Source organism: Marmota monax, unplaced genomic scaffold, assembly GCF_021218885.2.
Source record: "Marmota monax isolate L192 unplaced genomic scaffold, Marmota_monax_Labrador192_F-V1.1 WCK01_AAM20220418_F8-fsc00040, whole genome shotgun sequence".
Classification (NCBI taxonomy): domain Eukaryota; kingdom Metazoa; phylum Chordata; class Mammalia; order Rodentia; family Sciuridae; genus Marmota; species Marmota monax.
This window is the reverse complement of record NW_026692782.1, coordinates 11026225-11053583: the sequence shown is the minus strand read 5'-3', so window position 1 is coordinate 11053583 and position 27359 is coordinate 11026225. Positions and strand designations below refer to the sequence as shown.

Here is a 27359-nt window from a genome sequence, read left to right as displayed (position 1 = left end):
AGAGGAGATCTCCTTGCCAGGCCTCTGCCTGTCAGCGTCCAGTTCCAGCAGGCTCTCGGGTCCCTCAACATGTTGTTTAATAAGAAGACGAAGTGGACAGGCGGGACAGGCCCTAGTTAGGGTTTTACCTAGTCCTGATTAATACACTTGGCCCACGGTATCCACAGGTTCCATATTCATGGGTTTAATCAACCATAGACTGGAAATATTAGAAAGAAAAACCACCATAAAAGACAACATAACCATAAAAACAGTACAAATAAAAATACAGTCCAATAACTATTTACATAGCATGTGCGTTGTTAGGTATTCGAAGTCTCCCAGAGATGACCTGCCCTACGCAGAGGGACTGCGTAGATCATGCACAATATCTGTACCTTTTACAGAAAGAACTTGAGCACCCTTGGAGCTTGGTGTCTGTGGGAGTCCTGGAGCCAGTCCCTGAGGGTACCGAGCGAGGACTGTATTGCCCCTGCTGACAACTAACTCTGTGATCTTTGTGGAAATTAGCACGGGTGGCTGTGGGTGGTGCAAGAGCAGAGGCAGGGACCCCTGGCTGCATGGGATGAGGCTTGCTCAGATCCCCTATGAGCGTGTGAAGCTGGGGCCTCCTGTCTCCAGGCAAGAGGGGGAGTAGACCCCGTGTCCCTTCCTTCTGTCCTCTCTTCTTTTGCCCTCCTTCTTTTCCCTCTTTTTTTCTTTTTTTTCCTAATTCTCAAAATGAATTTTGCTTTACAGTTTTTACTGATTATGAAAGTGGTATGTGCTCATTAGAAGAAATAATTCAGGCAAGACAGAAATGTGTACTCTTTTGGGAAAACATCCCAACCCAGATGCCCTGGAATAACCCCTCGGAGTGCTTTGGAGAATACATACTTTCAGACTTTTTAAAAATCGTGCAGTCACATATTTTAACAAAATGACATCTTGCAGGGCATGCTATTTGGTAAGCTGCCCCTTTTCTCTAAATACACGGTCAGCGATCACCTGTCTAGGCACGTGCAGGCGTGCTGGTTTTAATGGTCATCTGTTCCCTCTGTTGGGCTCTGTCCCTGTGAATGGTCCATGTGGCTTGTCTCTGTGCACCTGTCTGTCCACTCTTTTATCTGAGAAAAGTGTCTCGGTCCCAGCTGCCTGATGATGGGCAACAGCCATATTCTAGGATTTCTGGGGAGAGGGGACACTCAGGTAACCGACCCTCAGACATTTCTTGGGACTTTTCTGGGAGGGTTGGTGGGAGTTTCCCCAGATGAAGGGGAGGACAGAAGCTGGAATGAGTGGCCTTCTTCATAAGGGGAGGGGGGTTTCTGGGTCATTCACAGTTGTGGTTTGGCTGTGCTCTGCTGGGTGGCCATTAAGGAGAGTGGTCTGGTTCCCTGTAACTACTGAAGGTGGTGCTCAGGGTGAGGACTCCACCAGCCAGGGGGTTTAGGAATATGTAAAGACCTCTTTAGCCACCATCCTGAGACTAAAGGAAAGATGATACCTAAAGAAGAAGCTATTTTTAAAAAAATTTTATTTGCTTTAATTAGTTATAATGACAGTAGAATGCATTTATGCACTTTGATAGATCATACATAGATGGGATATAATTTCTCATTTTTCTGAGTGTACATATTGCAGAATCATATTGGTCATGTAGTCACATATATACATACAGTAATAATGTCTGTTTCATTCTACTATCTTTCCTGTTCCCACATCCCCTCCCATCCCTTCCCTCTACCTAATCTAAGGTAACACTATTCTTCTCTAGTGCCCCGCTCCTTATTGTGAAGTAGCATCCACATATTAGAGGAAACATTTGGCCTTTGGTTTTTTGGGATTATCTTATTTCCCTTAGCATGATATTCTCCAACTCATAACCATTTACTGGCAAATGCCATAATTTCATACTTCTTTAAAACTGAGTAATATTCTATTGAGTATATATACCGCATTTTTTTTTATCCATTCATCTGTTGAGGGACACCTAGGCTGGTTCCATAGTTTAGCTATTGTGAATTGAGCGCCTATAAACGTTGATGTAGCTATGTCCTTGTAGTATGCTGATTTTAAGTCCTTTGGGTATAAACCAAGGAATGGGATAGCTGTGTCAAATGTTGGTTCCATTCCCAATTTTCTGAGGAATCTTCATTCTGCTTTCCATAGTGGTTGCACCAATTTGCAGTCCCACCAGCAATGTATGAGTGTGCCTTTTTCACCACATCCTTGACACTCCTGGATAGGCAGAATTAATATTGTCAAAATGGCCATACTATCAAAAGCAGAAGCTTTTAGGAGTCAGGATGTGTGTTGGCATCACTAAAACATAAGCTGGCTGGTGTGTTGAGAGTGGGGTCTGAGGGACACATGGAGGGGGCTGGAGAGTGTTGGCCAGGCTGGGCCTTTGGAGGTCTGGGGTGGTTCACTTTCTCCACTGTTTCCCTCGGGGTTTAGTTTCTTGGGGTGAGGGGGAGGGGTATTTTAAATAAGCAAACAAAGGTCATGGCCTGCTGCTAGCTAATTCTTCCCTGGTTCCTTCAGGGACAATTTGAAATCCCTAAAAACATCTACCAAGTGACAACCTAGGAACTCAGAAGACACGAAGGCTGTGGCAGTTACTCAGTCTTTTTCATGGCGGGATAGAGCTGTGTGCTGGGTGGAAAGGTGGCAGGTGGGGTGCCAAGGAGGGCACTGTTGTGCTTGAGAACATGACTGATAAAGCCCCAAGGAACCATGATCACACCTTAAAATAGAAGTAGAGGAGACCTAACAGATCATCCCAACGAAATTTCCATTTTGTAGGTGAATAAGCTGAAGCCCAGAGAGATAAAGTTATTACCCGAAGTCACACAGCTACAGTGTGACAGGAGCCAGGTGAAGGGTCAGGTTCCCCTTGCTGGGCAGTGCCCTGCTCTGGGAAGCACTTGGAGTGTCAGAGGGTGAACTTGCACAGGGTCAAACACCTGGGCCCCACAGTTAGGAGATATAAGATTTCTGAGCCTCAGTTTTCCTCATTGAAAAAATGGAAGCCCATGCTATCCATCTCATGATTGTAGACAGAGAGAACAGCTGTGAAGGGTAGTTCACAGTTATTGAACTTGCTTATCCCGGTTGTTGGGGACCAGAAGTGTTTCCAATTATGGATTTTTTTGCATGTTGGAATACTTGCATATACTCAATGAGGTATCTTGAGGATGGGACCTGAATCTGAAAGCGAAATTCATTTGTGTTTTATATGTGCTTTATGCACATAGCCTGAAGGTAATCTTACATGTTTTTACAGTGCTGGGGAATCGACCATAGGGCCTTGCTTGTGCCAAACACTCCACCACTGAGCTACCTCCCCAGTCCAATTTTATATAATATTTTACCCAATTTTATGCATAAAACAAAGTTTCATAGGTGGTCTTTTTTGCATATGGTGTCATGTCAGGACTCAAAAAGTTTCAGATTTCAGAGCATTTCTGATTTTGGATTTTTGGGTTAGGGAGGCTCACCTGCACTGGAATGCTGCAAAGTTTAAACCTAGGCTGTCTCTCAACCCACGTGCTGGCCTGCAGACCTGGCTCTGTCCTTGCGGGAGCAAGGGAGGGCAGTGATGGGGCTGCTGGGCAGATCCTCCCAGGAGGGGGCAGGGGCAGAATGGCAGGTAAGACTTGGTGCTTGGACATACACAGAGCCCTGGAGATGGCTGTTGGCTTCTAGCAATGGGCAGAAGGTCTAAGACCAATTGGACCTTGCTCCAGCACAGGCTTGGCAAAGGGGACATCATTTCTGCTTCCTTCTCTTTCCTCCAGCTCTGTCCCAGAGTGCTTGACCGACTGTCCCAAATCCCTTGCCAAAAGCTTACCAGTCCACAGGGTGCTGAAGTCTGGGTGGGGAGGGGTGGGGCAGTGGAGGAGCCCAGGCTATGGGGTACCCAGCCCACAGCCCCTTCCCTTTCTCCGTGTAGGCTCAGGTCTGCATCGCTCTCATCCCCACACCCCTCTCTCCCCTTTGGATCAGCCTCCCAGAGGTCAATGGCCGAAGGGACTGGGAGAAACAGAAATGTGATGACTTTGATTTTTTTTCTTTCTTCTGTTGGAGCCTGGGGAGGGTGGTTGTTTTGCTTCCTGGACCTCAGCAGAGAATTCTCTGCCAGACAATCATCTCGGCGCTTTCATTGCTTTCTGATGCTACTCTAACTGCGCAGGGTCGGCTATTAAATGGTCATCAAACCTCAGCCTCTATCCCATCAATAGTCATAAAGTTGGGGAGATAAAAGCCATCAGTTTTCCATTATAGCTGAAAGCAATACTGTAGATAGCTATTTTCTGAATGCAGCAGATAGATGTATTTTAACTAGAGCAGGGTTTCCAGCACCCCCCAGCTCAGATGCGGGCCCTGCTGGGACCAGGATAACCTGCCTGGTGGTTAAAATGGAGGCGTGGCTGGGGCTTCTTCTCCCTTGGTCCCCTCTCTCCTGGAGAACTGAGTGGACAGACCTTAGACTTGGGGTGCTGAGCGGAGACCTCGGTGGTGGTGCTGTGGCTTCAACTTTCATGCTGATCAGATACTGTGGGTAGATGTGACACATTGTGATCGGCTCATTCTAATGAGAAACCGTCCTCCTCTGCCTGATCCTGGGCTTTGGGAAGGCCAGGGGCAAGGCTCAGGGGAGTGCCTGCTGATCTGTGGGGAGTTTGAGGGTTGAGGGAGGTCAGGGCCTGTGGGCTGGGCCATGTGGACCTCAAACTGCCTCAGAGTCAAGAAGCTGGCACTGGGAGGCAGAAAGTTGGGACGATAACTGTTCCCAGTACACCATGCTTGTAGCTCTTCAACAGCTCATGGTTCCTCAGCCCATTTGGAAATGGATTTTGCAGCCAAACAGCCTGACAGTGAGCAGCCAGCAGGTAAGAATGAACTTTTCAAAGCACTCAAACCTCAGGACTTCCCCGACTCTTGTTCCAGAAGAATCTGGGCTCTGAGACCCACTCCCTGCCTTGGCTCTCACATCTGCAGCCACCTCCCTGAATGGATGACTTGCTTCTGCTCGTCTTGCCTCTGGGGTCTGGGGAAGTGCCCAATCACATTAGAAGATCTCTGCGGTCACCTCTTTGTGGTATCTTGGTCTTTTCCAGAAAGTTGCCTTTTCTGTTTCCTGTGCTCGGGTTCCGCTTGGTTCCAGCCCCAATCAGAGCTATTCTTAGGACGCCTCTCAGTTGTTGAGTGTGTGGATTTTGCTTCACAGTGCTCTGGGGTCAGTTCACATTTCCTGATTGTCTAAATCAGCTACAAGTTCCCCTCCCTGACCTGGCCAGCAGGAATGAGTCCCCATCTGCCTGAGCTGCCTGTGTGGCCTTCAGGACTCTGGGTCCAGCTGGTCGTCAGTTTGTGGTTTAGACCTTCCTTCCAGTCTCACGGTGGGAATCCTCAGGTGGGCCCTTTAGCACTGCTCTGGGTGGCCCCGGTTGCCCCTTAACTGTGAATTCCACTGACCCCAGACTCACGCACAGAGACCCCCTCCTGCCCATAGGCACTCTCTTCAAGGTCAGGGGCTCCCTGAGCTGCAGCTCTCAGCCTCCGTCATTTGGGTCCTGGGGCAAAGGAGCCCAGGTCGCCCAGATCTTGAGCCTTCTCTCCGCTCTGGTGACCACCCCACTCAATAAACCCTGGGCACTCCCAGCTCTTGGTCTGCCTTCTTGAGACTTCTAAAAATGATGCCTCTTCCTAGTTTCAGGGACATTCAGGTCTCCCAGCTTCAAAATCCTGTCTGCCCCTTGTAAAGGGGTACATGGCGGATGGATGAAGGGAAAGCGCATCTCATTGTTTTTCTTTCGTCTCTCTCTGCTGTGCCCTCAGGAAGGCAGGACCAGCTGCCTTCTCCACCACATCTGCTCTCCCAGTGGAGACACCGTGGGCTCCAGGTGTTCACTCACCCCTGAATCTGGCCCAGAGCCTGATATCGTGCAGAGGTGCAGTCAGTATGTGGGGAGTGCCTGGGTGCTCTTTGTTTCCTAAACCAGAGGTTGTGGCAGGTGCCTTAACCTTTTCTTGATGACTCTGACTCAATCCTGACGGCCAGGTAATGTCACAGATGGTGCTTGGGTGCCTTCAGGTCTACTGACTTCTCTGGGTTTGTTCACCCCTACACTAATTAGTCCCAGATACCGTGGCTTTTGAGTGGTTGCAGTTTGCTTGTCTGGTGTTTCTGTCTCCTCTTCTGTGTTTGCTGTCACTTCTTGCTGAAGGTTGTCTGCCCCTGTGAGCTTCTTTTTGTCACCTCTCACCTTTGCTGGTTTTCAGAGGAACGGAAAACCAGACGACAGAGGGTATTTGAATTACAGATGCACCAGGAGGCTGTAAAGTGGAGAGAGAATGAATTTTCCTGGTGTAAAAGACCTGTTTTAGTGCACAGACTCTATACTGCCTATCTGGGTGACTTCCTTGTTCTTGGCAGGCTGCCAGATGAGTGACCTACAAATGTGCTGTTATGGCAGAGCCCTTTTCGATTAAAAAATATATTTTAAGATGACTTTGGATAAGGGACAAGAAAGCATGGGAAGGCCTTTTGGAGTTAGACTTGGCCATTGAGATGGATCAGGATATGGACCTCCAGAGAGTCCTCTTGTTTCTCTGCAGAGTGACCACACCCTCCTTGTCTTCAGTTTCCCTGAATGAGCAGCCCCAAATTAATTTTACTCCATCTTGTTGTCACAGACTGGGTCCAGGGATAGGGAGGAGGATGGTTTTGGTCTCGGTGAGTGGGGTTGTGGCATCAGCATTGAAGGTGACTTAGAGGGTGAGGCTGTCATGCTGGAGTCGTGACTACCTCACCATGTGACGCTGAGACCTCTGGTGATTGTCAGTGATGCCCAACCCAACTGGGAGTCAGGTAGGAATGATGCCCTGTGAGCTTCACCCTGCGGAAGGAGGAAGTGTAAACCAAGTTAGTGTCAACAGGAAGGAAGGGGAAGAGCCCTGGCCCAAATCCCAGTGTTCTGCCTCTTAATCAGGCCCGTCTCACCATGAAAACCTCAGGGAGTGCGTGTCACCTCTGTGTTTGCTTCTTTATCTGACAACAAAGGGATTGGATTTAAATATCCCCATCTCAAGTTTTGTGTTTCACACACTATACTTTGCCTTATTTCTGGAATTTGGGGAGCAGAGTATATGATCTAAGGAGAACTATGGGCTTAGGGCATTAATAATAAAGTTCTCACCATTCGGCAAGGTAGAAGAGCCAAGGGTTTTGCTGCCATTCTGCATGTCTTGTAATTCTAGAAGGTTTTCATGAGCAAATGCAGACCATGTGCATCCATGAGTGCTGTGCATATGTGTATGAGTGAGAAATGCCGAGGGAGGTGCAGGCACGGAGATGGAGACGGAGGGCTGAGCTGTTGGAGAGGGCACCTGGCTTTGCAATGCAAGACACAAACTCTTGCTCACTCTGGAATGCAGATAGGTGCTGAAAAGCAGATCTTGACCAGGTTACCTTTCCCTCCAGACAGCACCTGCTTCATTTCCAGAATGAGAGTCTGGGCTAGCTGGTCTCTTTGTTGTGTTGTAGCACCAAGAACCCAGGAAAATTACTTCATAATGCCCCTTCCTTCTACAAGAGTGCATCTTGAAGCTCCACCTCTTCCTTGGAGTCATTGGGGAGGCTTGGCTATGATAAGAGGTCATCTCTCTAGAGCATCCTGGGCCCTGCTGTGCTAATTCTCTGTCTTGCAGGTCCAACGGCAGGTCCTTAGGCCCACTGCCTCTTCTGTGTAGGCCCAGAAACATGAGGTCACAGAGACGTCTTCTCATAACGTTCATAGGCAGGAAAGCAGATAGGAGGGTCATTCCCTGGTGGCTCCACCCAGAGTCACAAAGTGTGCTGCTGTGGCTGTTGGGGGAAGGGCAGCAGCAGCAAGCTTATGCCTTGAGCTGTGAGTGTGTATTCATGGGAGTGATCTTGGGCGAGCCAGTGTGTGTAGCTAGCAAGAGGGATTTTCCACATGAGCGTGTACGTGTGGTCTGTGGATGTGTCAACATGCCTCCCTAAAGTGACTCTGAACTGTAGGTGCCACTTCTGTAAGGAAATTGCTCTCTCTAATAGTAGCCGTCATGTGTTCTGAGAGCTGTGTCACTAGGTGATTTCATGGTCATGTGAGCACCAGAGAGTGTACTTACCCAAACTAAGACAGCTATGATGTCACTAGGTGATAGAACCTTAGGGGATCACACAGGCGATCCATTGTTGACTGAAACATTGTCATGTAACACGTGACTATAAGGAGAGCTGATTCTCCATGGTTGTTAAAAGAGAAAATCAGAGGGAAATCTGCAGGCAGGAGGGGTAGTGGACTCCTAGACCCCAGTTTCATCTTCTGGGACCCTTTTCCTCTTGGGATTGCTCAAGATGACCATGTCACTCCCCACGGGCCTGAAGGGGAACCCCTGCTCCCTTTTAGCTCCCAGGCTCCAGGGGCAAGGCCTATTCCCTCTAATGCTCCTCAGCATAGCCGAGACCAGCTGAGAGGATTATTATCGCTAGGTAGACTCAGGGGAGACGAGGAGATAGGCGCGGAGAGCATCCTGTGTGTCTGAGAGGACTCTTGTTACAGGTCTTATTTTCTGAGGCTGCCAAGTTCTGTTCTTTGGTCTCAACCTGCCCCATGTGGTGGGCACCATTGTGGAATCTGCCACCTGGCCATAGACTCTGCTTTCCAGACCCCGGACAGCGGGCTGCCAGAGGGAACCTGCCCAGATGTACAGTTCTGAGGTGTCGCTGATTGAGTTCTTGTATGTTAGGAGCCATGTCACTGTGTTAGAATCTCTGACTCCTCCAGGCCTTGGAAGTAGGCATTCTTATGATCTCTGTTCAATAAGGAAACTGAGAACCAGATATATTAAGAGACCCACCCAGGGTCACACACTAATAAGGTGTAGCAGAAACCTGAACAGTGTGGGCTCCCAGGGCGGTGCTTCTCACCCTATCCTGCCTTCTGTTTCCAGATAGTCTCTGTGGACCTTCCACCTCAAGCACCTATGGTATAAATTGCTGGTTCCTGAGTGCTTCAGGAATCCATTTTTTTCTTAGTTTCCTGGGTGATTTTCTGGGGGGAGGGCTAAGATCTGCTGCAGATGGGGACACCCTGTCTAACCAAGGGTTCTGTGCCCAGGAGTCAGCGCTGGAAGGTGGCCTGGGGGTGGGGGATCCCAGGGAACTCATTCCTTCCCATGGTCTGCCAGTATCTCCACGGTCTGTATCTCCTAGAACTAGGCCAATTGTAGATGGGGTATGCCTGGCCTGGAGAGTCGCCCAGACTCACCTACCACCTACCTGCCTGTAAGAACGACCAACTTGTCCTATCATCTAGCCCAGCCTACATTTTTGCTATTAAAATCACCCTGTTTATTCTTGGGGAATTAATTCAAGCATTTTTCCCTGAGTCCAGGCAGTTACTGGAGATGGGCTGTCATTGCAGGAGACCACTGTGGCATGAACAGAACAGATGGGTTGGCACCAGCTGTTTTAGTCAGCTATCTCGCTGCTGTGACTAAAGGACCCGACCAGGAGGATTGTAGAGGAGAAAAAGCTTATTTGAGGGCTCACGGTTTCAGAGGTCTTAGTCCGTAGAAGGCCGGCTCCATTCCTCAGGGCTTGAGGTGAGGCTGAACATTGTGGTAGAAGAGTGTGGCAGAAGGAACCAGCTCCCACAGTGATCAGGGAGCAGATAGAGAGTCCACTGGCCAGATACAAATGTATACCCAAAGCCGTGTCCCCAGTGCCCACCTGCTCCAACCACAGCCTACCATTCAGTTACCACTGTTAGTCCCTATGAGGGATTGGGTAAGACTCACAATCCAGTCATTTCTCCTCTGAATCTTCTTGCACTGTCTCGCAGGTGAGCTTTTGGGAGGACACCTCACATCCAAATCATAATACAAGCCATGGAGACTGAGGAAGGTCCAGAATGGAGGCTGTTATCTGTGGCCAGACAAGCGGTGCTCCCCCCACAATTCTGGCTGACCACTGTTATCTGCCACATGCAGTGTCCTGCGTGGTCTCTGTAACTGTGGGGACTGAGTTCCCTGGCCTGGGGAGGGAGGGTGGCAGTCTGAAAACCTGAGAAATACACATGATTCTTTTCCATCTCCTCCTGTAGGTGGCTGCAGTGGGGTGTGGCGGCATCCAGGTGTGGAGCGAGGGCCCAGGCTGTCCAGCGTCCTGCCTGGCAGAGCACAGGGAAGAGGGGGAGAATGGGCCAATGTGCTTCCCTAGGACCTTGCTGTATGGTACAGGGGTTCAGTGGGAGGACCTGGTTAACCTCTTAACCTCTTCCTTGGGGCAGCTCCTTAGGGAGAGGCAAGTGAGGCTTTTTCTGACCCCCATGTGGAGTGGGGCCCAGCCCAGGGGGGCAGCAGAGACTGGGACCCTGGAGAGCTGAAACCCTGTTCTTGGAAGGGTGACCACCCAGGCTGGATACCCAGAGGGTTCAGCTTGCATCTGATTCAAGTGGAGGTGGGAGAGGTGAAATCTCCTGGAATTAGGAGGACATTGATAAGGGTGGTGGGAAGATGATGTCTCCCCAAGTTCATGTCTATCTGGAATTTCAGAATCTGGCCTTGTTTGAAAATATGATCTTTGTAGAGAATCAGTGAGATCATCTGCATTAGGATGGGCCTCAAATCCAGTGACTGGTGTCCTTATAAGGAAAAGGGAAGATGCAGAGGCACATAGGGAAGAAGGCTGTGTGACATGGACATAGGGATTGGAGTGATGCTGCTGTAAGCTAAGAGATCCTGGCACCGCCGGAAGCTGGAAGAGGCAGGAAGGGCCCTCCCTGGAGCTTTCAAAGGGAGCCTGGCTCTGCCAACATCATGATCTTAGACTTCTAGCTCCAAAACAGGGAGGGAACAAATACCTGTCATTTTTTTAAAAATATTTTTTTAGTTATACATGGACACAATATCTTTGTTTTGTTTATTTATTTTTATTTGGTGCTGAAGATTGAACCCAGGGTCTCACATGTGCGAGGCAAGCGCTCTGCCGCTGAGCCACAACCCCAGCCCCAAATACCTGTCATTTAAACCCACCTAGGTTGTGGTAGTTAGTTAGGAAACTAATACTTCAAGGCAGGGTCTCATGCACTTCTCCAGGGCACAGAAGGGCTGACTTGTTGTCACTGTGCTGCTCCAAGGCCAGCAGGACTTGGCAAATGTGATGGCAATTCGTATGTCTCTGAGAGGCAGATAGGAAGGGCTCAGATGGACAGGGGCGGCTGAAGAATGCTGGGAAGGGCTAAGGAGGGCTTTCAGGGAAAGGGGTGCTGTTGGAGGGGGTGAAGGGCTGCTAGGAAGAGGGGGAGCTGGAGAAAGACCACGGGTTTGAAGCTAGAGATAAAGTGGACTGTCACCCCAATGGTGTCGACTTTCTTCAAGGCACCAAAGCCTATTTACTGCTGGGTGCAGCCTGGAGGTGACTCTTAAGGGGAGAGCTGCTGCATTGGAGGCCAGGCAGCCCTGGCTCTGTGCTTGTGACCATCACTCCCGTCTTGGACTCTGCTGCCAGCAGCCTACCCAGAGGGTGATGTCCAGCGCACATTGTAACAGAGGTCCGAACCCACCCATCCCTCTGAGAGGACTGGCAATCATGGCCTTTTCCATCAACAGGCCTGGGTTCAGGTCCAGCTTCATCCTTCCCAGCTGGGCCACAGTCATTTAGCTCCTCTAAGCCTCTGCTTCCTTCTCCATGAAGTGGGGAATTTTGTTCTACCTGTCTGTCTCAGGGTGCTTTCAAGGATTAAATGCATTAATGCTTTCAGAAGTGCTTAGCAGATACAGAGTAAACACTCAAAATTGTTAGCTATGATTATTTATTATTAGTTTGGTAGGTCTCTTAGTAAATGCAAAGGCAGGGCTAAAAGGAAATAATTATAGAAAACATAAACAGCATAAAAATACTGGTTTGCAGAGTACAGGTTTCAGCCCAAGTGTCTGGGCTGGCTCAGCGTCCTGGTGGCTGTCCCCTGCCTGGCCTGGGTATGGGCTTCTGTGAAGCTCTGGCCCTGGTCCCCTTGCTCTCTTGAAGCCACTCAGCCCCTTGAATCTCCTGTCATTGACCAAAGCAGCCCCTTGCCTTGCAGCTGGAGCTGGTCTGCAGGCCTTACTCCTTGTCTGAGGTCTCGGTTTTGGCAAGAACTCTAGAATCTTCTTGGAGATGAACTGGTATTAGTCTTTAGCTCTTTAACCTCTTCAGACTGACTGGCTGTCCTTAGAGGTTGGATGCTTGGGTGGCAGCCTGTACTCTGCATCTGTTGCTATCCACATCTGCTCATTTTCAGAGCAGGATCAGTCAGGAAGGATGGGTTTCCAGGCCTGGGGCGTGGAGATGAGTGGGAACAAGCACCAGCCTGGAAAGTCCAGTGCCTGGAATTGTGCCTGGGCAGTCCTTCATTGCAGTGGCCATGGAAACTGACCAGGAGGGACCCTCTGAATGTCCACCTGTGTTTGAGTTTGGAGTGAGAGCCAGGAATGGAGGGTAACTTAAGGGAGCTATTGCATTCTCTGCCAACTCTGGATTCCCATGATATGAGATCATTCTTGATTTAATTTGTGTTCCATTCTGTGTACAAGGACTTACCATCATGGTCTTGGGGTCCTTCATTAAAACATCAGTCTTTACCCCTTCAGATCCTTTCTAGACCACCAGCCACCTGATCCCAAATTGCTGTTCTCAGTTTGTCTCCTGCTTTAGAATGGCTCTTTTTTTTTTTTTTAAAAGAACTTCCAATAGTATATTTGTCAGCCCAATAATTGCATACTTCCTGCTGCAGACAAAGGTATCATCTGGGTATTCAAAGAACAACTTTCTTATCAGCTGTACAACTGGTCTACCTTCCTTATTGCTGCAGATTCACATATATCAAAACTCATTGCACTCCATGCACAGCAATGATAGGTGGATCTACTCTTTCTTTCCAGTATCCTCACCTCCAATAATACCCACACTAAGATCTGCCTCCTATTTTGTACCCTGGATGACTACCAGAGAAGTGGGATTAAGGAACTGGAGGTCCCCAACCCCCTCGCCCCTGGAAGTCTGGATGTCCTATGGTATTAAGGCTAACCCACTTTCCAGATACTGGGAAGAAGACGGAGTGAGCAGCCTTGGGGACCTAGCTTCTGCTTCAGAGTTTCCCTTGGGGGACGTAAAGCTTTCCAAGTGGGCTGGGAAGACCCGCCCTTTAAGCCCCCTGGAGAGAGGGGGAGGCTGGTGGTGGGCCCCTCAGGAACTTCCTTCTGTCTAGGATAGTAAGGGGCCCCGGAAAGGTTTTGTTCCTGCACCCCCAGCTTCTGGGCCCTCTCCTGATCCTGCCTCTGGAACCTTCCCATTTGTGCTTTCCCCTTCCTGGCTCCCCTTCCTGCTCTCTGGGGCACCACAGGCTTGGCTGGCCTGCCTCCTCTTCCTGGACCCACCTTCACTGTGTCTCGATTTTAACTCAGATTTTTCCTCCTTCTGGACCTTGTACTTCAATGTCTTGTTTCTCATCCCCTGAAACTCAACCTCGGCAGAACCCTGCAGGGCATGCGTGAGGCGCTCCGGTGGAAGCAGTGAACTTTGCCTGGTGCCCAGCTCTGCTGGCATTGAGACCTACATTCAAATATGTAATGAGCTAAGAGCTTCCTCGCTCCTTCTTGCTTGGTGTTATGTCATGATAAGCTGTCACCATCTTTCTTCTGCTCCATGGGAATATCTACCTGGAAACTTTCCCTTCTTCTTGGTTGAAGCTAGAGGCTTCAGTTCAAATTCTGAGAGACTACATTGTCCTGCTGAAGAGTAGAGGTCACCTCCCTGTAATAGAGGTTTCTGGAAGTTTCTGAAATTGTCCATGCAGTTTGTTTTAATCTATTGGGGCCCAGTGACCACCTACTCTCCTGGCCTGAATTGTCTGCAGCGTCCCCTCTGATTTGCATGTAGCCCACTCCACATGGGGAGGTACTGACAGGAGCTGGTCCACTGCCAGACTGTCACTCCAGGTAACCAGCACTGTCTCGCACTGCCCATGGTGGAGACTCTTGCCTGCCATCTGGGTGTGCAGCCTCCTGATGTCGAGAGACATAGCATTGTTGTTTGTTGAGTTGAAGGGTAGAGACAGAGAGAGACAGGACCCAAGATTCAGGGAAAGGGACTCAGGGAAGAGGACTTTGAACCTGAGGCACAGTGTGTGGCCTCATGTGTGTCTGTCAGGGTGGTGGCACCTTTCTGCGGGTGTGCATGTGGGGAGCTCATGCCTGCAGGTGAGAGGAGGGGCCTGGACACTGCATTCCTCGTGCCTGACGTCATGCTGACAGGTTGAACCCCCCAGTTTATAGATTTTATTTTTTAAGCTCTTTTTGTAAAACACTAACCTCAGCGAAGGAGAAAGAAGGAAGGAAAAGAAAAAAGCTGAGTTCAGCAGTTTGCTGTATTTTTCATCTTGCATCAGCAAGTTGGGACCACAAATAATCTGGTCTTGTATGCTCCAGTGACGCTGCCGCTTAAGACTTTGCCCCCCCCCATCCCCCCAAAGGCAGCACATTCCCCGGAGCTGGCCGTGCTCCCCTTCCTGGGCTCTGGGCTGGTAGGTGTGTGGGCAGCACAGGGCCCCCAGGGGGAGGAGGAGAACAGAACGGAGAAAGTGCCGGCCAGCAAGGGGGTGGGTAATTAACTTCTGGATGGTTTCTGGAATCAGCTAAACATTTCCTTTTAACCAGGTTCCCCAGCCTCATATCCTTTGTTAGTTCAGGAAAAATGTCATTTATAATGGATGTTGCCTTGATAAATTGCTCCTGAGAAGCACAGCGTTCTCATTAGTCTATATAATGAGAAAGACTCCTAGTGGTGGCAGAGCTGCCCCGATATTTGCCTGATAGGAAAAATATTTGTCCACGCAGTTTGTTTCCGAGGCCTGGAACAGGGGGCCGTGGGGAGGGGTCAGGTGGCCCAAGGGCCCTGTACATTCTCAGAGCAGCCCCTGACCACACCTGCTCCTTTCTGCTTCCTGGTGAGTCCAGGCTGCAGTGTGCTCTGCCCACACCTGTCTTCTCACCTTGCTTCAGCTCCTGCACCTGGAGATTGTCTGTCAAGCCAGGCAAAGAGGAGAATTAGGGTGCAATTGAACTGCTATACACTCTTTATTATTTCTAAGAAGAAAAATAGTAAACACAAATATAGAACCTTCTAATTTTCAGAAGTACTTTAGCATGTGTGGTTGCATTTAGTTCCCCAAACAGTCTACTGTCTCTGTGTGTGTCAGAGCCACCTAGGCACTGAGGGGTGCGGTAATGTCTCCAGAGTTCCTGACATGTAAGCAGCAGGAGTTTTGACCCCAATGCTCTGCCCTGTCACTGGCCCCATTAGCCCTCTACTTGTTGGAGAATGGACACTTTAACCAGCCTTTCTCCATAGGGACATAATTGGCTTCTCCGCTCTTGGTCCCCAAGGCACTTCTTCATGTTAAGAGTGGTGCTTAAGGATGTGTGTTAATTCTTTTAGGCCACTGGGGCCTCCTTTAGTGAATGGCTATTACCAGTGATGGCAGAGAGACTTTTCCAAGGTCCTAACAACCAGTCAGTATCAGAGGAAGGCAGAAAGACACACCCACCAGAGGGCATCTTTTTTTTTTTTGGCTGAGCTATCTTGGTGCCCAAGTAAATGCAGCATTGACACAATTTGCTGTGCCTTCGGCTGGAGATCTGCTTTTGATTTATTTTTCAAGTGGAGGTGTTATTAGAGTTCTCAGATTCCCTGTTTCTTGGGGAAAATCCTCCTTGCTTCCAAGGCAGTCCTTATTTACTGATCCATCCATTGATTCATCAGTCCACCCATCTGTCCAACTTGCCATCAATCCACCTATCCATCTAATTAACCAACCTACTTGCCTACCCTTCTTAATTTCTTCCATCTTCTAACCTATCCATTTATCCTTACACCCACCTACCCACTCATCCATCCATTCTTCCCTCCATCCCTCCTCCGTCCAGTGGACTGAGTCCCTGTTGTGTCCAGCACTTCTTTTAGCACTGAAGATTCAAACGTGAGTAAGATAATTTCTGCTCTGAAAGAATTTACAGTTTAGGGGGAGAAACAGATATGAAAAACACCACTGATGATGCGATCATGCAGACTCAGTGATTGGAGTCTGTGAAATGTGTTTGCAGTTGGGGCAAGGCATTCAGGGAAGGTTTTCTGGAAGAGATGGCACGTGAATTGAGTTTAGAGAGTTTGGAAATGGAAGAGGTTTTGAGGAGGTCGTGGTTGGGGGAAGTCATTCTTGGCAATTGGAGCAGCACAGGAGCAATTATGGGTGGGGCTCAAGGTGGCAAATGATGGGCTGTAGAATCCGGGGGAATTCTCCTTCGGAGGACTTAGTCTAGAGATACAGCAGTTCCCTCATGAAAGCATGCCCGGTACAGTCCTGGGCACTCTGTGGCAATCTCAGTTACTCTTCCCAGAATCTATTAGCTACCTTCTATGGATGAGGATGCTCAAAGAAGGGTCAGTTCATTGTCCAAGGTTGTGCCCTTTGTGATTGACCTAGCTGAGGTTTGGACCTAGGTGATTTAGTGTCTGGGATTTTGCTCTTAACCAGTTGGTCTGCAGTTAAGGCAAAACACCCACCTCTGGATATTTCTCTGAAGAGTTATGTGTTAGAACATGTGATTTGTGTAAGAAACGACCTGAGTATTTGTGTCTTTGTAGCAGTATGTTGTAACAGTATGTCCTGGTAACTGTATGTTGTGGACTAATATGGTTTTCATAGATTGCAAAGATGGGGAAACATGTTCTGCGGAGGCTGCTGGGAGGGGAAATGCTACAATAACAAAACTGGAGAAGGGTCTTTGAGCAGGAGGCCCTCAGTCAGGATGGGAAGCTAAGCTGGAATTGTTGCACTACAGACAGAAGAACTAACCAGGTGAGAGAGAGGTGTCAGGGTCTTGGGATGAATGGCTGATCTTAAGAAGACCTTTGGAGAGGTCACCCACTCAGGGTCACCTACTGCTCCCCACCAGAGGGAGACTAAGCTGGAGCATTTTGCTCTGCAGCAGTCAGGAGGGAGAAGAGGGGAAGGAGAGAGGAAGCCTAACCTCACACCAGCAGCAAGAACCATATCAGCATTCAGAGAAAGTTGAAAGAAATCTTTCAGCTGGCTGGCTACCTAGCTCAAGGCTAACCACACTCTTAACACAATAATAAGTCAATCCTCACTGAATAATTAAATAGAGAGCCTTCATAAGTATTGACTTAATGTGACAGCAAGTCTATAGTGACTTGGGGTTTGCTTATGTAAACACAATCTCTTGTTCAGCTTACTTAGCAGTTCAATGAAATAGAACAGTCCTTCAATTAAAATCAAATGATGCATACGTTTAATTCTTTTCTCCTCTTACCCGGTAATAATAGGTTTGGAACGTAGGTGAAGGGATGGGAAAAGTGGAGACAGGGGATCTGTTTGGGGAGGACATGAAGGAGCGTATTCAGTGGTGGACTCTTAGAGAAGGAAGTGGCCTTGGCTCTCATCTCTGGTTTCTGTGGGGAGATCCAGGTGGACTTGGGTGGGTCTATCCAAGCCTCCCTGAACCTCTCCCAGAGCAGGTGTGGGCCCAGCACTGTGGTTCGCTGTCAGGCTTGTGGTTGTGGACTGGTCTGATTGATGGCTTCTGGTCAGCTGGGGTCGAGTGGCTCAAGCCACAGTGCTCTTCCAGGTTGTTATTTCCATGTACACCTTCATGGCTCACCTGGAGGAGTGAGGGGGTGCTGGGTGAACTGCAGTCTGGTGGAGGACATGTGCAGGAGGAAGGTGCACCCAGTGATTTCCTGGGGTGGCTTCAGAAGAGAGATAAGCCTCCCCTGGGCTCTAGGATGCTGGGAGAGGGGTGGGGAGTAGCAGGCCAGAGAAAGTGGGGGCTGGGAACAGCATGGTAGAAGGGAAAACCCACTGGTGTGGGAGCTGGGATTTGAACCTGTTTTTTGGTCTTGTGGTATCCAGTGGGTTAATTAGCCTCTCTAAGCCTCTGTCTCCTCATCTGTAAAGTAGGGTAAGGTACTGACGTTGGAGAATTGTCAGAATACCATGGCGATGTAGGTGAGGGAACTTTGTAGGACCCTGTGCTAATGTGAGAGGTGCTTGTTAGGTTAGTGGTATTATGTGCTTTTGGCTTGAAGGGACAGAGCTCCTGCCTTCCAAGATGTCGTGCTAAGGAGTACTTAGCAGGGCTTCCAATATTAATTCCAACATCACACCTTGGCAGAGCACCCACCGTGTTGGGCACTGTCCAGACACTAGGTCCCTTCCCTTGTTGGATATCTCATTCTGTCCTCATAAGGACCACATGAGGTGGGTACCACTGTTACTTCCATTTTGCAGGTGAGGAAATGGAGGCCTCTCTTAATGACCTACTCAAGGCCACACAGCTAGTGAGTAGCTAAGCCAAGGTTCAAATGTTCAAATGCAGGGGGCATGTCAGCTGTTGGATGTCAGTGACTGGCGTGCTTCTGTGGAGGAGCAGGGAGGGAGGTGGGGGGTTCTTGGAGAACTCGGGTCCTCTGTGTTGGGAGATCAGACATTGCAGCAGAGCCCTGAGGCCTGTGTCATGTCCAGAGGGTTTGGTGGTCAGTTCCCCAGCCTGATGCTCCCAGGAATTGAACTCCCCAGGAGTGAGGAGCCAAATCCCCTGAGACGGGGGCTTTCCTCACTCAGCCTCTGTGTCTCAGAACAGAGTCAGTTGCATTTGATGATGCTTCTAGAACCAGTGACATTTTCTCTAACCAAAGACTTTGAAAAATCGTTGTTTATAACTCAGGATTCCTGAGGCCTTGTTCAATTAAACTTCAAGAAATAATTACAACCTTCAAGCAACTTTATTGAAAGAGAACATAATCAACGGTGTCTTCTGTTAGCATCTTTTGAAATTTCCTCCTGAATCTCCTTGGTTCGTAGCTTAACATTTTTCCTTGTTTGTGACCAGGGGGCATACGCTGTACTGGCTTCTGATTTTTAATCCCTTAACATGACTCCATGTTTAAATTTTCATATATTGACACAATCTACATCCTTGTCATTTTTGATAGCTATGTGACTTTCCCTGGTGTCAACAGCCATCTGGCTGTTCCTCCCCAGGTAAGCTGGAGACAGGCCCAGGCAAGGCTGTCTTCCTGCAGGAATTTGACCGTCGACTGTTTTCTCAGTTGCTCTTCTGGAAGTGCTCCTGCCATCCTGCTCTATGGATTTGATTTTGGGGCCTGTGGCCTTTTCACAGTGTGCTTTTTTTTTTCTTCTTCTTCTGGTCACTTAGAATGTGGACAGAGAAGGTAATACAATATCAGAAAGGGAGACTAAGTAGTAGTCAATATTTTGCTTTTGTTTTAAATGATAGAGGCCCAACTAGCTTAAGAAGAAGAGAAGAATTGATAGGTTTATATAATATAGGAAAGGCAGGGGTATATTCCAGGGACTTAAGTACAAAGAGGTTTCTGTCTGTCTGAGTGTCTTTCTCTCTTTCTCTCCTTGTCTCTTGTTCTGTTTTTCTGTTTCTCAGTGAAGTGAGATGTGTGTATTCTTATTGCAACCACAAGGCCAGAACTATGGTCCCAGCATATCCACACTCACACCTGGGTGTATCATAACCAGAAAAAAAAGAGAATGCTCTTCCTTGCCTGATCCATTAGGTGAAGTTCATTGCTAGAGCATGGTGGCCAGAAGGAAGGAGTTCCATTGTTGGCCCGACCTGGGTCAGGTGTCCACCTGGGCTCAGGACATGGTTTACAGCCATTGTTAGAACTGCCTGACCTGAGGAGGAAGTCGGCCATTGCCAGGGGAACTGTTGTTCTGAGCAGAAAGGATAAATCTCCACTAGGTGGTTACAGAATAAACAGAAAGGACAGAAGCCGGTTGATCCTTGATTTTATGAAAATGAGGGTGGTAGTGTCCAAGAGGTGGCATGGGAGGATCAGGTTGTCCACCATGATCCTTGTGGGTGTCAGAAAGCAGTCCTGTGGGTGAAATCCATGCTCCTCTTTCTCAGTGTCATGTCACATTGAACCCACTTAACCAATCCCTGGACCACCGAGAAGACCTCAGAAAGTCAACCCAGAGGAAGTGTTAGGGAGTGCTGTTGGCCAAATTATATTGTAATAATACGTGCAGGTATGAATATGTAACAAAACAAATCCCGTCATGTACAACTATAATGCACCAATAAATAATGTAGAAAGAAAAAAGAAAACTAGAGACACTAGGGAATACAGGGAGTCACTTTCTGTGTTCCCACAAACTGTTCTTGCAACCTGTCATCAGTTATTTACACTTCCTGGGAACCTTTTTTCTCCTCCATGAAATGTTCAAATGCTCCATGCCTTTGCCCTGGTCAGTGCTGATGGCTGCCAGCTCTTGTTGGGAGGTGTCTGTCACGGTGTGCTAGCTCTAGGGTGTGTAACCACGCCAACTATCCTGAGTTCCACGTCCTGATGGTGAAGTGTGTCTCTTTGGGATTGTTCAGAAAATTAAATGAGATAACAGAATTGGACACACACAGTAGGTCCTCAATAGATGTGAACTCCTTTTTCTCTGCGTTTGCTTCTGCTATAACCAGTAGAGACTCGCTGGTTTCTATGGCAGCCACAAAGTACAACCAGATAAGTGGGAATTTGGGAAGGTGACAAGAACTTCAGGCCCAAAAGCCACGTATTTGCCAGCTTTGGAAAGTTTTGTCATCTCGTGGGAGTAATTCACTCCAGGCTGAACAAATTTGGGAAAGTCTATGTCTAGGAAGGTGTTCATAGTCCAGGCAGGGAGGGGTCCATTGATAACTGGTACCTGTGTTCTTTCTCTTGGCTAAGAGAAGGGAATGTCCACACTAACTGAGTGTCTCTGTGGGGACAGGATCGTGTGTGTGTGTGTGTGTGTTCACATGTACTCTTACATGTAACCACAAATCTCCTGGGACCACAGGTGAAGCATTCCTTTCTTCCATGGGTGGCTCTAATATAGTGGGGGGTGTTTAAAGCTGAGACCATGGGATGGGGTACCCCCCAGCTCAGCTCTGAAACCTTGGCAGATTCCCTCAATCTTTTGCCTGCCTCTGAATCATCTGGAGGCTTGTTAAAGCAGATTGCTGGCCTTGCTTCTAGAATTTCAGGTCTTATACGTCTGATCTGGGGCCTAGAGAACTTACATTCCTAAGAAGTTCCCTTTGATGCTGATGCAGACCTCACTTTGAGAACCATTAGCTTTTACAGGAAGTGCCTCCTCCTCTCTGGGTGGGTTCTACTCGGGTGGTGGCTCTTTGCATGTCCATCCCTGATCTTTCCCCCTTTGCTGGGGGCCACCAGTGCTCATCAAATAGTATTGCCAGAGATACCATAAAAAATAGGATGCCCAGTTAAATCTGAATTCCAGATTTAGAAAACTGTTTAGAATAAGTATGTCCTACTTATACTAAAAAAGTATACTTAGGCTAAAAAAAAAATCATTGTTTATCTGAGATTCAAATTAACTGGATGTTGTGAATTTAATATGGCAACTTTTTCATCAAATTGGGGGTCAAGTGTCTCTCTCCTCCTACTGCTTTCCTGTGATTGAATAGGCTGCTGCTGATGATGGAATAAGCCTGAAGAGGGTTTGTGTTTCTCGGACTGATCCACCTCTGCCGGGCACTGGGGTGGGGGTCTTCTCTCTGCCTTGGCTGTGATGGGCTTAGCTGTGCGCATTAGGATTCTCTTGCTGGATTTCTGCTTTTCTCCCTCCATTTGTTGGTTGATCTCTCCCTCTCATGCATTCTTCATGCCGTCTCTTTTCTGGGGCCTTTAAAAGGCAGAGATCTGCGTGGAGATGGGGCTGGTCCAGGAAAGGTCTGTGCTCGGCGTCAGGAGTGGAGTCCAAGAGACCATTGACCTCCTGGAGTATAGGGGAGAGTGACATCTGGCCTGGAGATGGTGCAGCATGACCAGCTGGCTCATGCGTTATGAAAGGCTCACGTTGACCTTGGACAGTGTTGCCTACAGGGCTGGGCTGCTGTGTTCACGGGGCTCGTTCTGTCATGGTGGGATTTGGAGTGTGTCCTGGGCCGAAGGAAGTTGACACCTCTTGATCTCAGATGCTGGCAGAAGGACCCACTACCGTTGAGTTGACTCTATCCTGCATTGTGAGGTGACAGGAAACTTGAGCCATCAAAGGCCTCCTGGAGCCTTGGACGTGGCCAGCTCCTAAACGCCCCCATTTGTCACCTCTGCTTGCCAAGGTTGACTTGACACTGAGAATGGAGAAATGGACCGACAGACGGCCCAGCCGCTTCGTTTCCCTTTCCTTTGCCTTCCCCTTGCTCTCTGCTGGCCCACGCTCACACCCTCCCCTCCCTTTGCCCTGAGCCTCCTCTCCGAGGCCCTGGCACCAGCCATTGGCCTGCTGTGAAGGAAGTACACTGCAGCCACAGGGGACCTGGGGGAGCTGTCCCCGTAAGTCACCCTTGTACCTGCAGAAGGGGCTTCGTGCACATTGCCTGGTGTCTGGTGTGCCTCCTCCTATGTCCTCAGTGTGGCGTGGAGGAGCGCAGTGGCGTCTGGAGGCCAGGGTTTGCCTGGAGGCTGGCAGGCTGCCTCCGACTCCTGGTGCTGATAGGGAGGGAGGAGCTGTCCCCTCCAGAGGTGCTCCCATGGCCCTGCACAGGACCCAGACACGGTCCAGCACAGGATAAACAGGTATCTTTTTTTCCTTCCATGCAAGACACCAGGACAAACTGCTTTCTGTTCGTGCTTGCCAGCAGCAGGCGCAGTGCTGGGGCTCAGACCTGCATAAAGAAGGGAGACGAGGGCGGTGCCTCCTGACTACCCCAGGTGCATGCTCTTTCCAGGTTCTCTCAGGTGCTGTCTTATTGACGATCCCATCCCTGTGAGCGAGACACGCAGGTGCAGCTCTCCTGCTTGTTAACTGGGGACATTGAGCGTCAGAGATGGGCTACTCAGCCCAAGGTCACACAGCCAAAGGAGGGGGCCAGTCAAGGCCACAATGATGCTCCTCCTTCTCTTAGCAGCTGGGTCAGCCCCTCTGAGCTCACTGGGAGCCCCTGGCTGGCCCACTTGGGCTTTGCGCTCCTGGCCTCATGTTCCTTGGCTGGCTTCCTTCACTCCCTCCTCTCCTCCTGATGCCTGGCCTCTCCATGGCCACTCAGGGAGACATTCTGGTTCCCCAGAGGGCCTTTGCCATGGTCCACCCATTCATGCTTCAGCTCCTTCTCCAGTCTGTGGAGCCAGTGACATTTTGAGAGGCCCCGTGGATGTCAAGGCCAGCCATGAGCCCCAGGGTTCCCAGTGTCAGTGGATTGCACAGCTGACCTTGTCAGAGAGCACAAGGGCCCCCCACCCCCTGCGCACTGCTAGGGGTTGGAGCTGTCTGGGAAGTCGAGCTGGAGCCCTGAGGTCTTCTATGGCTGCCATTGTCCTCAGGAAGGAGGCTGACAGTGACTTCCCACCCCAGCCTTGGACCCCAGCCTGTAGGCACGGTGCCCTGGCCCCATTGCTGGGATCTCCCTCCTGACTTGTGTTGACATGTGTGCTGTCCCTGTCTTTAGTCTGCCAGTCACATGGCAGGTGTCTGTACATATTTGGAGCAAGGATAAATGGCTGCCTACCACCCCAGGGTGGTAGGGACCCTGGAGGGTATGGATGAGGAAAGCTGTAGCGTCTGCCACTCTGGAAATGTGTGCTCCAGTTGCAGAGACCAAGCAAGGCCGTACCATTAAGTCCCTGTGCCATTAAGTTGCCTGAATGTTGTGATTAGAATGCAGAAATGGGAGAAAGTCTCTTGGCTTCCTGGGGAGGGACAGGAGGTGACCTTGGGGAGATGGTAGGTGTATGGTCTGATGGCATTGGAATGGAATCTTGTCTTTTAACTAAGAGATGGTGCTTGGGTACCTCTTTGGCATGAGGAAGATGGTAACTAGAGACTTTGCTTGGGGCATAGCAGTCTCCTTGGTCCACACCCTGTGGGCTTTCTCTTGCTCATATGCAGCCCTGTGATGCAGCCTGATCCTGTCTCCTTGGCTTCTTTGGATTTGGCCAAAGCAAGCAGAGGTAAGAATCTTTGGAAGTGCTGCATTGTTTCCTGGAGGTTGTAACCAAGTAGCAGAATCTGAGTGGCTTAAAACAGCAATGTATTCTCAGGGTTCTGAAGGCCAGAGTCCAAAGTAGTCAAGTAGTCAGTGAGCTGTGTTCTTTCTGAATGCTCAGACAAAGAACCTGCTCCATGCTTAGCCCAAAGAATCTGCTCTCTCTCAGCTTCTGGTGTTGCCAGCCGTCCTTGGCTCATAGGTGCGTCACTCTGGTCTCCCCTCTGTTGTACGGTCTCCGGCACGTCTGTGTCTCTGCTCTTCTTATACATATTTAGGACCTGCTCTAATCCACCATGACCTCTTCTGAACTTGATTACATTTGCACAGACCCTATTTCTGAACAGTTGCATTCAGCTACTGGAGATGAGGACTTCAACATGTTCAACTCCAAACCGACTTGTTTTGGTTTGGTTTGTCTCCAAATCCCATCTACAAGTTAGAGCTTCTGACCCCTCCACCAACCTCTCAGGTCTCTGGAGGTGCAGGGTGTGTGCAGAGGCCCCACCTCCCATCTTTCTCCACTGCCCCCTCTCTGAATTGCTGGCTTGCAGAGTGGGACAGATGCTATCTTGACATGTAAGGCCAAGCCTCATCTTGCAGAGGGTAAGGGCGTGGTTGGGAATGCTGCTTTCCCTGTTTTGGGGGTGGTGGTGAGGAAATAGAGGTGCACTGGTGGATAAGAGGTCTTCCTCTGGAAGACGATGTTACTTTTACAGAGACACAGAGTGCAGGCTCCGGAAGGACTCCTAAGGACTCACCCGTCCTGCACTGGGACCCACCAGAAAGGGCAGCCACTTGCTGTCAGAGTTCTGGGTTTGAGTCCTGGCTCCGCCACTCAGTAATTCTGCAGTCTTGGGCTTATTTAGCTTCTCTGAGGCTCCGCTTTCTCATTTGTCAAATGGAATAATAATAAGTGCTTGTCATACCTCACGGAGTTTCTTTGAGGATTAAATAGGAAAGGACTGATATGAATGTACCTTTTTAAAAATCATGACCTTCTACCAGCTTCAGGGGCCTGATCTCTCCAGAGGGCTTCTTACCTCTCAAAAACATCTTTCGGGCCCCTCCAGGCAGACTGGAATTTGTGTGGAAGCAGGGCGCTCTCAGCCACCTTCCTCTGATACTCCTGGGCCTGCGTGGCAGGGGTCCTCGCGGAGGGCAGGCGCCCTCCTTGGAAGGCTTCTCTCCCCCCTCAGGCTGGCTCTGCCTCTCTTGCCTCCTCCTCCCTCCTCCTGTCCTTTTCTCCATGGGACAAAGTTCCAGTGGAGAACCAGGGCAGCTAAATTTGGGGTGAACCGGGGGATGCCTATGCCAGGGCCTTTGTAGTGTGCCAAAGCATGGCCAAGGAGCAAGGTGACATGCGTTTTAGCCTTTTCTGTAGCTGGCTATTGGAGTCCCCAGGGAATCCTGGCTGGGCACCTGGTTCCTGAGGTCCTGTTCTGAGCTCATCAGGGGGAAAATGCCACTGAACAAGGCCTCATCACTGCCTCTAAGGACTGCTGTGAGATGTGGATGAGTGATGTCTGAGACTACCTGGCCAGGAGCACCCACCTGCCATGGTGGGCAGGGAAATGTGCTCCCTAGCCCAGGCTGATGGTAACCTGTGGCCACTGATGGTAACCACTGGAGCAGAAGGAAGACGTAGCGGGGGTTGCTGTGTGTGTTGGATGTGGGTCCTCTGTTCTGTGCCTCCCCCGAATGCTACCTTTGGGGCTGGGGCTGGGGCTGGGGCTGGGGCTGGGGCTGGACCTGGTCATACAGTGCCCACCTTTACGCAGCTCAGGTCTGAGTGTGGAGCACAGGGCTGTGCTTCAGCAATGATGAAGAAGCATCAGAGACGAATGGGTGATGACGTGTTATGTCCTCAGGGGAAGAAAAGGCTGCTTCTGCTGGTGGGACTGGGGTGGCAGTGAGGGTGACAGTGGGTGGGGGTGGTTGTGACATGTTGCAGAGAAGCCCAGGCAGGAATGTTCTGCCCTAAGACGTCTTTCCCCTTGGTGGGGGCTGGCCCTTTGAGCTTCAGTCAGGTCCTATGAGTGGCTGGGACAGGGGTTATTGGGCCCATTTTGCAGGTGGAAAGATTGACGTGTTGAAGGACTTGGGTAAGATCGTTCAGGTGTGTGGTTGAACAGAAGGCGGGGCCCAAGTCTCTGGCCCTGGCCTGGGCCATCTCTGTGTACCCAGCCTGTGTCCTCTCTGCATTCTTCTGGTGGACGGAGTTATTGAGAGTGCTGCTACCTCGTGGTTCTGAGCTGGCCACTCTGTCACTGGCCTTTCCTTCAGCTGTATTACGTGCCCTGCTCTCTAGGAAATCTGTCCCCAAGTTGCCCCCAGCTTGAGGCCCCAGTCTTGGTTCCCTGCTCTTCCCCCCTCCCTCCTCCTGACTTCTGGCCCTGGGGAGCTACAGGGAGGAGCTGCTGTGACGTGCTGGCCAGAGGAGGCCAGAACGCCAGACTGAACCGTTTTCTCCGTTGGGTCTTCTCCTGACACCAGGTCCCGGCTGGCGGACTTCCACACCAACTGTCGAGCCTCCTACCGGACACTTACCAGCTGCCCTGCCGACAATTACCAGGCGTGTCTGGGATCCTACGCTGGCATGATTGGTAAGTTTTCTTGCATTTCTTGGGCTCATGGTGGCTCCTTGCTGCCCCAGCCTTGTGGGGCAGGGGCTATTACCCAGGTCATGGCTTCTCTGGGACAGATTCAGACAGAACTTTGAGGGGAGCCAGAGGGGAGCCAGCTCTTTATGGAGGAGAGCCCTGGTTCTTTATTATGGGGTGGAGGGCCCCAGGCACCTATATGGCTTTGGAAGCAAGTGTTGAGAGCCACAGCCGAAGAAAAGGTTCTGACATTCTAAGTACTGTCTTCTTGGGTCTCTCTACAGCTCTTACTAGGGAGGCGTTGGCATCCCCATTCTACAGATGAGGAAACTGAGGTTAAAAGTTGGGTGACCGGCGTAGGCTCACCCGGCTGGCAAACGTCGTCACCGGGAACCAACCCAGGAAGTGGGTCTTTGTTTTTCTGGTTCTAGAAAAGAGGCTCTGCTCATTGGTGAGGGAGAAAACAAGGGACCCAGTCTTGGACAGAGCTGCTTGGCTCTTCCCTGCTGTTTTGGTGATTGGGAGCTTGGTGTCCTCTGTGCCTCTGGACCCTGCTAACCCTATGGTCACAGAGTTGGAACTTCAAGGTGGGGTGTATGTGCCCTGCCATACCTGGGGCCTGGGGGCCCAAGGGAAGGCCTGACTGCTCATCTCCCC

General features: G+C 49.9%; 1 protein-coding gene across 2 annotated transcripts in view; it reads left to right on the top strand.

Moving 5' to 3' along the window:
• Gfra2 (GDNF family receptor alpha 2) overlaps nt 1-27359 on the top strand; it is an 88604-nt gene that overhangs the window by 48960 nt on the left and 12285 nt on the right. For both annotated transcript variants that reach the window (XM_046447890.2, XM_058580411.1), the window contains one exon: nt 26596-26705. In XM_046447890.2, coding sequence (XP_046303846.1) covers nt 26596-26705 — 110 coding nt within the window. The remainder of the gene's footprint in view (nt 1-26595; nt 26706-27359) is intronic.